General features: G+C 32.0%; 2 protein-coding genes across 2 annotated transcripts; one reads left to right on the forward strand and one right to left on the reverse strand.

Annotated features, from left to right (window-relative positions):
• Positions 1-5,608: 5,608 nt before the first annotated feature.
• On the forward strand, positions 5,609-7,130 carry LOC117905225 (UDP-glycosyltransferase 89B2). The gene has a single exon (XM_034818175.1). The coding sequence runs from the start codon at positions 5,664-5,666 to the stop codon at positions 7,107-7,109; it is 1,446 nt and encodes a 481-aa protein (XP_034674066.1). The 5' UTR covers positions 5,609-5,663; the 3' UTR covers positions 7,110-7,130.
• On the reverse strand, positions 7,094-8,907 carry LOC117905226 (UDP-glycosyltransferase 89B2-like). The gene has a single exon (XM_034818176.1). The coding sequence runs from the start codon at positions 8,863-8,865 to the stop codon at positions 7,423-7,425; it is 1,443 nt and encodes a 480-aa protein (XP_034674067.1). The 5' UTR covers positions 8,866-8,907; the 3' UTR covers positions 7,094-7,422.
• Positions 8,908-12,007: the final 3,100 nt, after the last annotated feature.

The following is a 12,007-nucleotide window of genomic DNA, read 5'->3' on the forward strand; positions in this document are numbered from 1 at the left end:
CAAGATGTCATTTCTCTATTTGTTCATATTATATATATATATATAGCATTTTTTCTAGCTTGGGTTGGGAGGTATGTAAACTTGATAGATATAGTTGGAGGATAGGCAAGTTAACTCATAAGACCAATATGGAAGAATTTTTTATAGGATAACCTTGATGAATTTGTGTTATTGTAGTTTTGGTCACTTGGGCATGCATTTCTATGGGAGAATAAATCCATCAAAATCATTTTTATTTTTATTTTTTGGCACATTTTTTGAATTCATGCATCTCAATTAATAAGCATATATATTATGGTATTTTTCAGTTGAGATATCATCACTCCATTTGTTTCTTTTTGGTGTAGCTTTTGAATTGTTATTTTCTTCTCTTCATTGCAAGAGACAAACAATAAATTGGTTGGGATACGATAATGACCTAAGAGTGCATTATTTATGAACTTTGAGGGTGCTTTTATATGCATAATTGAGTTGTTATCACAACTTTTACGAAAATTTGTTGCTAAGTTCTAGTTCAATTACTAACATAAAAATGCATTTGATAGTGATTATAAGAAGTATTTTTAACATTTTTAATACTTAAAGGATAAAAATTTTAGAATATTACAAAAGTTAAAAACATTTTCTAAAACCACTATCACACATACTCTAAGTTTTTGTATTTTTAATATAAATTTAGAACCTATTTGATAGTGATTTTAATAAACGTTTTTAATATTTTTAATACTTAAAAAATTTTATTATTTAAGTATTAAAAATAATAAAAACGCTTTCTAGAATCACTCTCAAACATATTCTTATTTTATTTGTGAATGTTTTGGAATCATTTGAAAGAAGTTGGGAAGCACAAGAGGACAATTGAGATCAAATTTGGAAGCAACGGTAGAAAAGCTTGTTTTGAAAGATAGAACAAAATTGATTTCTTAAAAGATTCCATGCACAAATCAATTTTGAAATCGGTTTAGCGAGTCTAGCCATAGCAAGAAAAACAATTCCATGGAGATCTTTCGCAAGAATCTGTCTGGGAAGGTTTACATCAATTTGGAGAAAATGCTCTTGACTTGAGGAAGTTGAAACCGGTTTAAAGAAATTTCAAAACAATTTTTAAGTGTTGCAGGAGAATGAAGAATGTGTAGGAAATATAAAATCACTTTTAACATGCATCCTTTTTTGCTCAATGTTTTCAAAATTAAATCAATTATTTAATCGAAAATATTATTGATTCATGGTTTATTGATGAGATTAGTGATTTAATCATGATCAAACCATGACCCAAACATGACTTCTTAAAAATATAATTTATATTTTATTTAAATTATAAAAAATTATACATAATTAAAAAAATTAATAATATTTTTTTTTATCTTTCATATTATCAAATAAAATAATAAGGATAAATATAAATGTATTAATATTTTTAATTTTATTAAATAAAACATGTAAAATATTTAAAGATGAAGATATAATTAAAATGGAAGAAAAAATTATAAACAAATTCTAAAAACTTTTAAAAAACAATTTCTTTAAAAGAAATTATAAGCAAAAATCCTTTTCTGAAGGGATAATTTTTTTCCGGCAAACAGAGGATGTCCTAAAAATCTAAAAATTATTGGCAGATTATGTGGAAATTTCCTTTTTATGTGGCTGAAACTACTGGTAATTTTGAAAATATTTTCTCCATAACTGTATTTTACAAATTATTGTTTTTAATGTATATCAAAAATCCTAAAAAAGGAGTACCCCTGTTCTAATCAGAGGCAGGTTGTCTAGAGGCTAAACCGAACAGATACAAAAAAAAAAAGTTAACCGAGGGATGGGACAGGCATGGGAATTTCTTATACCCACCACATCCCGCCCTGCCCTATTTAATTTTTTAAATGGATGAGGATGAGAATTATTTTGAATTAATGAGAAAGGGCTGAGATGAGGGCGATCCATCCCAAATCTGTCCCGTTGCCAACCCTACTTATTTCCTTTATTCTTTCTACAAGATTTACAATCAAGCTAATTAATTCAGCATAAAATTTTTCTTCTCTATGACACAAAGATTTGTATTATTTTCTATGTAGCTAGGGCTGAGGATAAAACTATGTGCTATATTTATGAAATTTCCCTTAATAACTAGGTATGAGAAAGTGCATTCTAAAAGTTTTTTTTTATATTTATTTTAGCTTTTACGTGAAAAATTGCACAATTAAAAAAAATATCTAATTTTTTCTTTCTACTTTTACTGTCCATATCTTTCCTTCAAACTCTATAGAATTTAAATATAGCATTAGATTGTTAACATTTTAGTTAATCGCATGTGAAAGGAAGATCCATAGAAAGATGGTAAATTTGACACAACCATCCAATATGAATAAAAAGGGATAAAAATTTTAGCGGTTTGGGTCATGTATAATCGTATTATAATCAAGCTAAAAATATTTTGTAACTAAGAAATTAAATAAAATTTTAAAACAAGTATAAAATTAGAATTTTACTTTCTATTTATTAAAAATTAAATAAAAATCTAAAACAAATATAAACTAAAAAAGTTTATCTTATAAGCAGTGGTTTTAGTTCTGGGTAACTTTTAAGATATATATAAATTTTGTCAATTATAAAAAATATGGGTTTCAGCCCAATGAAACATTAGCAAGTTTCACGGAGGTAGAAGTTGGCTTTGGGGTTTGATTCTCCTTGTGAGAAATGATTTTTTTTTTTTTTAATGTTTTCAGTGGGCTCTGCCCTGCTTATAAAATTAAAAATTAAATAACTAAATTAATTAAGATTTAGAAAACTCATTTTATACATTTAAATCCTCAACGAGTTAAAAGGGTTAGAACCACATTAACTTAGTTATCCATATCAAATTGTACAAAAACCCAACCGGACTCATTTATTAAATATGTTAAATTGATTTGTTTTGTCCTGCTATCATAGTCCCTCTAGGAATGGCAACGGGGTGGGTTCGGGACGAGTCGCCCCCATCCCAACCCCGTCCCGTTTATTAAAAAAAATTCTCATCCCCGTCCCGTTTAAAAATTAAACGGAGCAGGTATGGGAATTTCCCATACTTGCCCCCCCGTCCCGTTTAGTTTTTTTTTTTTTTTTTTTTTTTTTTTTTTTTTTTTTAATTTTTAAATTTTTTAAAAATTACTTTTAAAATTTTTAATTACATTAAAATAAATATATTTTATAAATAATAAAATCATTATATTTTTTTGTAACTTATTTTATTAAAATTTTTTATTATTATCTAAATATTAAAAATAGTAAAATAAAATTTTAAATTAAATTAATTTAAAATTTAAATTAAATTAAAATTTAAAATTAATTTTATATGTAAACGAGGCGGGGCAGGGCGGGATGGGGCAATACCCGAACCCGCCCCGTGTTTAAAAAAAAAAATCTCATACCCATCCCAAACCCGTTTATTAAATTTAAACCTTGTTTCATTAGGGGCGGGGCGGGGTGGGTACCCGAAAAAACCCGCCCCATTGCCATCCCTAAGTCCCTCCTTATTATGATATAATTATTAAATGAAGTCATACTCAAATTGAATAAAAATTTTGATATTTTTTACTTCAATAATTAAACCTTGTTTGGACAATAATGACTTTAGCAGTGTGTTTTGTTCAACATAAAAACAAGTTTTATAAAATTCTTAGGTCTTGATAAGGAGGAAAATGTCGAGGGGATTTGAACCCCAAACCAAAAGGTTTAGAGTTCTCTCCACTTGCCATCTGAGTTAACTTGACCTTTGATATATTATGTGCACTAAACTTATATATACTTAAACTCATTATATAAAGAAAATATTAAAGAATATTTTAAAGAGCAAATTAATTATAATTATTTTATAATTAAATGCAAAATTTTCTTTTAATTGATTACAAAAATATAAAAATTATATAATTTTCTTCATAATGTTTTTAATATCATTAATAATTAATTAAATATTAAAAAATTATATATATATATATATATCATAATTTATTTTATATTTTTTAATACAATTGAATTAAATGGATCATATTTTAATATTAATATATATTTTAAAATTAGACATATTATAATCAAATATCATAATATTAGATGTAATTTAATAATAAATGTACATTTATAAAATTCATATTTTTATCGATGCATACGATATTATTATCAAATATGATAAATCATGTTATACATATATCAAAATTTTCAATAAAATAATTTTAAAATTTCTATTATACTTCTAATTATATTATTATGAGGTTTTCCTTACATTTTCATGAGTTTTTAACAATTTTAAGTTTACCGATATTTTTTTCCAAAATATCCACCGATATATCTCTGATATATCCGTAAAATCGAATTACCGATATATCCGTGATTACCGATATTATCATCCTTGGGTCTTGATCCTATGTTAGTATAATCAACCCGGAATGGATTCCTTAGTCAACTTATCAACAATGTTTTTATGACATCCTAAGAATATTAGAAATTTCCCATTTCTTGTCATAATTGAAATTTGAAATTTAAAATATGGCTCCTTTTGTTTGAAGACAAGGGCTCCGTTATTACCATTATTGAACGAGGGAATCAGTGTAACTTTGGCATCTACCCAATTCCTAGAAACTTACTTCTCCAAATACTTGCTTCTTTGGTTTTGAAAGGATTATATGCAAACATAATAATACAATACACTTTTTAAGTTAAAAAATAAAGAAAATGAAAAATAAATCTTAAATCAATAAATTATTTTTTATATATTTATTTAAACTCATTTTACTTATTTTCCTCTAGATTAAATAACTTTAAAATATATTAATTTTTAATCAATTTTAATTATATTTTACTTTCTTTTGTATTTTTCACAATGAAATCAAACATAAGAAAACTATTTTTCTTAATATTTTTTTTTAAATATTTTTCCGAAACTAAACATAACGTTACAATAACAATTTTGGGTTTGAGCTTGTGCCAAGGTGGTTTCAGGTTTGTCTTTTATGATTGAGAATAATCTTCTTTTCTTGATTTTTTCATTTGGATTTTAGTGTTGTCCTTTAGGCTTGAGAATGGTTTTGATATTGTTCACTTTCCATGAATTTTGTTGATAGGAGATTGATTAATATGAATTTCGACCTTGAGTCTCATGGACATCGGCTCAGGTAAAGGTACGTCTATATGTATTATATTGAAATTTCATATAAGACTTTTGATATATTTCATCAATTTATTTCATATTATTATTAATTGCTAATTAAATGATATATTAATTGTAATTAATTATAAATATTATATAACATTAATTGATATTAATAAGTTATACTAGATAGAATAAAAAAAATTAGAAAAAGGTATTTATGGAATAAAAAAGGTAAAGATATGGGACATTTTTAGTATAAAAATTTGATTAATTGTAATTTATTATAAATATTTTACAACATTAATAAGATTTACCAAATAGAATAAATAAATTGGAGAAGGGTATTTATGGAAAAGAAAAAGATAAGGATATGGAATATTTTTTATATGGTAAAATTAACAAATATGAAATATCTTATACTCACCACCGAAAGGTTATCAGCTTCTCCACTTCCTTATTCGACATTCCTTAAGCCTCTGCCTCCATCCTTACTTCTTCTTTACATTTCCTTTGGTTTCCCCTTATTTTCTTAACACTTCTGAATCCCATGACCGTCCTCGACTCTGGCGCCGGCGCTCACGTACTGGTGTTTCCATTCCCTTCACAAGGCCACATGATACCTCTCCTGGACCTCACCCATCAACTCGCCACCCGGGGGTTATCCATCACCGTCCTCGTCACCCCACAAAACCTCTCTCTCCTTAACCCTCTTCTCTCTAAACACCCATCCATCAGAACCCTAGTCTTGCCTTTTCCGCCGCACCCTTCGATTCCTGCCGGCGTGGAGAACTCCAAAGACCTGTCGGGCAAGTACTTCGGTGCTATGCTAATCACCCTAGGCGAACTCTACAATCCTATTGTCGATTGGTTCAGAACCCACCCTTCTCCTCCGGTGGCCATTATCTCCGATATGTTCCTTGGATGGACCCAGCAGCTTGCATGCGAGCTCGGCATTCACCGCGTCGTGTTCTCTCCCTCTGGCGCTATGTCGCTGTCCGCCATGTATAGCTTGTGGAGGGACCTACCAAAAATTGAAGACCCCACCAATCTAAAGGCTACCATTTGCTTTTCAAAAATGCCAAATTCGCCGGTTTTGGCCTGGTGGCAAGTCTCTGGTTTATATCGTAGATATATTGAAAGAGCGCCATTTTCAGAATTCACCAAAGATATATTTCGGGGCAATATAGCGAGTTGGGGGCTGGTGATTAACTCGTTCACTGAGTTGGAACGAGACTATTTGGATTATCTGGCGAATGAGTTGGGCCACGATAGAGTTTGGGATGTTGGGCCGTTACATTTTCTGGATGGAGAAAAATCTGGGCTAATGGATAGGGGCGGGCCCAGTTCGGTTTCGGCTGACGACATACTGACGTGGCTGGACACGTGCGGAGATAACACGGTGGTCTACGCTTGCTTCGGAAGCCAAGCGGTGTTGAATAACAGGCAAATGGAGGGCCTGGCACTAGGCTTGGAGAAGAGCGGGGCCAGGTTTATCTGGTCCATCAAGGAGCCCACGAATGAGCACGTGGAGGGAGATCACTGGGCACTCCCACCTGGATTCGAAGATCGTGTGGCTGGGACTGGGAGAGGCCTTATAATAAGAGGGTGGAGCCCACAAGTCATGATACTGAGTCACCGAGCCGTGGGCGCGTTCTTGACTCATTGCGGGTGGAATTCGATACTAGAAGGACTTGTGGCTGGGGTGTCGATGCTTGCATGGCCCATGGCGGCTGACCAGTTTTTGAACTCAATTCTGTTGGTCAACGAGTTGAAAGTGGCGGTGAAGGTGTGCGAGGGGGCAGAAAGTGTTCCTGACTCGACCGAGTTGGCTCGAGCGGTGACGTTGTCGGTGAGTGAGAACTGGGCAGCGAGAGAGCGGGTCACCGAGTTAAGAAGGGCAGCGCTGGAAGCAATCAAACCAGGTGGGAGTTCAGCGAAGAATTTAGATGCATTGGTGAAGTATTTATCCGAATTCAATTTACAGGAAAAATAATAGAATTTTTTAATTGTATAGTAAAACTTTCCTTCCAACCGTCTTTCACCCTTCACAATCATTCTTTCTTTTCATCACCTCTTTACTTTGACAATTGTTTTTCCAAAAATTCAAATTATCAGGCATCATGAGAGTACCCCCTTCAACATCCTAGAAGTTTGGCCTTTCAGTTTGCACTCGACATAACATTAGGAGATCCGAAACTATATCATAAAAATAAGATAATCTAGGACGCCGCTTGGGAATAGAAGGTGTCACCACAACTGGATCTAAAATTATTTGGCTGAGTCTAGTTCACTGGAATCAAACTCCGTTAGTGGACGGTGGACCCAGAAATAGGATGCCCCTGCACATGTCCATTGGTGCCCTTTTCACATTTCAGCTCCTTGAGTCGCTCCACCAAGTCGTCTAAATCTCTATCAGAGCTGCCTCCATTGGCTGCGCTCAAGGCTGCGTCGCGTAGTTCCATGGCTCGAACCTTCTCCGGCCTGCTTCCATCCACTGCCTCTGATAATATCCGAGCCAACTCAGTTGAATCGGGAACTCTCCGAGTCTCCTCAGCAACTCGGATCCCTACACCTACCTCATTAACCAACAAGTTAGCATTGGTGTATTGGTCAGCGCCCATTGGCCACGTCAGCATCACCAAGCCGGCGGCCAGCCCCTCCAGGGTGGAATTCCAGCCACAGTGAGTCAAGAATGCACCCACGGCTCGGTGCCTCAGTATCCGCACCTGCGGGGCCCACCCCCTTATCACAAAACCTCTGTTGCCCACACGATCTTCGAACCCCTCTGGGATCACGCCGCTTTCGCTTTCCACGTCCCCTTTTCCCTGTTGTCTCACACACCAGATAAAATTGACTCCGCTTGCCTCCAATGCAGCAGCCAACACAACCATTTGCTGATTTGGAAGACTAGTACGACTCCCAAAGCATATATAAACAACAGAATCATTTTCGCACTGATCAAGCCACGATAGCACCTTATGAGATGGCACCGCGCTGGACCCACCCCGTTTTGCATCATCATCCTCAGGTGCCGGCAGTAAGGGACCCACTGCCCAGACCCGGTTGTGACCCATGAGTTTCTTCATAGCCTCGATGTAAACTCGTTCCAACTCAGTGAACGTGTTGACGACCAGACCCCAACTCGCTATGTTGTCCAACATGCAATTCCTAAAAAATTCCTTATCTGGGTCTCCATCCTCAAGATTGCGATACAGCATAGAGATCTGCCACCATGGGTAACTTGGGGAATTGGGAATGCTAGGAAAGGAAACCATGAAATCGTGGTTCTCGGGTTCATCATTCTTGGGTCGGTCGCGCCACACGGCATAACCAACAGAGAGACCCAAGACGCCGCATGGGGAGAAGACAATATGTGACACGCCCAGCTGGCAGGCAATTTTGTGTGTCCCACTCAAGAAAAAATCAGATACAATGGCCACAGGCGGATTAGGGTGGGAGTGGAACCACTGGATGATGTCATCAGATATTCCAGTCATGGCCCGCAAGTTAAACAGGAGATTTTTGGCTGACACAGGACCTGATTCCGGTAGGGGAAGAACCAGGCTTTGAAAAGAAGAAGGGTACTTGGAGAGGAGGGAATCGAGTAAGGGGAGATTTGAGGGTGTAACCAAAACGGTGACTTCTAGGCCGCGGCTGAGTAATTTAGTGGCGAGGTCGAGGATGGGGATGATATGGCCTGAACTATAAAAAGGGTAGAGGAGGACGTGAGCAGCGGCGGTGGTCAACATGGTCGTAGCTTCAGGGCCTTATAGAAAGGAAAAGAAGGAAAAATGGAGATGTAAAAAGATTTGGGGGTGTTCCAGGCTTTTATAGCTAGATTAACCTTGGAGAAGACGTATCACAGAGTCTATTTCCAGCTTCTTTCTTAGGCTCAGTGGTTTCCACACCACACCTCCTGTTTGTTGAATATCTCGCCGATTATTACGTCATCCATTACGTTTGTTTTCAGTTGGATTGCTTTAGTGGGAAAGCTTTCGAGCTCAGTCTTGATTAGCAAGTTAGCGTCCTTAGACCGTGGATTTATATTTTGGAAAAATTGTGTTAAATGAGGGTATGGGAATGACATTTAGGAAAAAGAAGCTGGGAGCTTGTGCAACGACTAAAGCTTTTTGACCATTTTCACTAAAGAGTACGGTTATGTTTGATTTCCATAAACTTTGATGGAAAATGTGATGTAAAGAAAGTAAGGATAAAGCGTAGGAGAAGGAAAGAAAAAAAAGTGTAGGAAAATAAATAATGAATTTAAAATTAGGAAATTATTTTTTATATTATTTTATTTTAATTTTTTTGGACTAAATAATTTTAAAATATATAAATTTATAAGCAATTTCAATTCTTCCTTAACATTTTTTAGGAATCAAATATAACATAAGAATTTTTTACAACCGCAACATGGGTTCCCCAAACTGTCACCCCTTTTATTTATTTATTTTCATATACATTTTTTATTTTTGTGTTTGAAATTTGTTAAGTATGAATTAATTATTTTAATAATTTTTAATAAAATCACTTTTAGTTTTAAAAATGAGTAATTATTGAAGTATATCGTGAGTTTTGTTTGATTTCACTATTATAATTATTTGATTGACAATATTAATTGAAATACAAGAAACATAAACTCAATTTATTATTGGTTTTATTTTTAATTTAATTTATTTAGTTATTATAATTATTTTATTAAGTATATTGCCTAGTTAATGTTATAATTAATGGTATTTAAACACATAAAATTTTATATATTAAGATTAAATGAAATTATATGGGTAGAAATGTAAGAATGATATATATAGTTATATTATATTTACAATAAATATAAATGATTATAAATAAATAAATAGTGTAAGTAAGTTTCTATTTATAGATTAAAATTATTGATTAGTTTGAATGGTTAGATGGATTCAAATAGTAAGATATAAGAGTTAATTAAAAGGTTTGAGTAATCATAAACATAGAGATTTAACTAAGCGAATTTCAAATAATAACATGTAAGAAATAAAAGATTGATTTCAAACACTCGATATTATGAGTACATTTTAAATTTTGATTATTTTGTTATCATGCTTCTAAGATTTGAGGATAACCTCCACACGATGTTATGATTTAGCGATGGATTTGCATGCATTTATGCAAGTGTAATTCATAGAGAAGTGAACAATTAGATAGTAAGGGGAACCAACAGGAAAGTACAAAGTAATTAACAAATGAACATTGTAAGCCCCTTGATTTTGTCCTTGGTAGCATAATATATACATGTTCATGTACATACTCATGTCCTCATGCATTTGATTTAGCAAGGGGTATTGATCAGACATTTCCATTGCCTCTAGGCTTGAAAAGATTGTTTTAAATGTATAAAGATTACTCAAATAATATGGTCACGTGAGAGTTATGACATAGTAGATTTATTTCTTACATGATTGTATTATTAATTACTTTCTTTTATACTCGTGCATCTTGCTTATTTTTGCATTTGTATTCACGCATTTGGAACACACATATATCCATCCAATTCCAAATAGCCAAGCTTGGTCTACCAAATTTTGTATACTCATATTATGGGTGTATTCAATCATTTGGAATGTATTTTTCCTTTGACATGTATCATTATTTGGTCAGGTTAAGGCCTTTGATTATACTATTGCTTGTTATTTCAACTAAGATTTGAAATATCAGTAAATATGAATATATATAAGTATTTAAATTTTATGGATATATCGAAAATATCGGAGAAATATCTGTGGACATTTTGATAAAAATATCGATAAGACAAAAATGATTCAAAATTCATGAAAATATTTAGAGAAATTACAAAAAAAAAAGATAAAATAAATAAAATATACATGTTAAATTTATTTTTTAAGTGTAATTGGTATATGTATGGTTAAAAAGAAAAATATCAATAAGTAAGGATATGTCGGTATTAATAATTTACTATTTATCTAATCAAATTAATTTTAATTTATAAAATATTATAACTTAATTATTATTATTTTAGTATTTTTTTGAATAAATTTATATTTTTAATATTTTAAAATAAAAACATTCATAATTAAAAAAAATTAAAAGGATAAATAGAAAAATTTTAAAAATAAAATGATAGTAATTTTTTAAATTATGATTAATGAGATAAATGATAATACATTTAATATTTAAACTATAATTTACTTAATTCAAATGTATTTAATAATATAAAATAACTTATGATGCATATATAACTTTTTAATATTTAATTATCATATAAATAATATTAAAAAGTATTTGTTAAGAAGATTATAATGATGGTTTTTATATATTTATTAATTAATTAAATGAAAATTAGAATAAAATAATTAAAATTTATTTATTTATTTTTTAATAATGAACTTTAACATAATTATTATCATCATATATTAACAAATGAGAACTTACTCTAGTGTCAATCAAGCTTGTACTCAAGCCTTTTGGTCTAGGTTCGAATCCCGATACGCTTTAACGGGCAACATGTTGGCGAGAGGTAGCGTGAGTCTTTCTTAGCGTGAGTCTTTCTCCAATAGTTGCTATTTTTCAAACAATGATCTCAACCAAGTTGGTCATTTGGCATGGAGCTACACATGTGTTATATGACTATTGCCTTTGGAAAGACGTGGAGATCTTGTGGAATATCACATAATGATGTCATGGGTGGATTTTCTAAGGCGGTATACTTGTTTGTAGATGTACACATAGAGAGATATGGAGACTCTAGTTATTATCAAATGACATTTACAAATAAGAAACGTAACTATGATTTTTCCCTCAAATATATTTATCAGAGTTTATTTTCTTTAAAATTTATCTAAATATAAAATAATAAAAATAAATTTAATTAATAAAAAAAATTTATTATCTTTT

Source organism: Vitis riparia, chromosome 17 (genome assembly GCF_004353265.1).
Source record: "Vitis riparia cultivar Riparia Gloire de Montpellier isolate 1030 chromosome 17, EGFV_Vit.rip_1.0, whole genome shotgun sequence".
Lineage (NCBI taxonomy): Eukaryota > Viridiplantae > Streptophyta > Magnoliopsida > Vitales > Vitaceae > Vitis > Vitis riparia.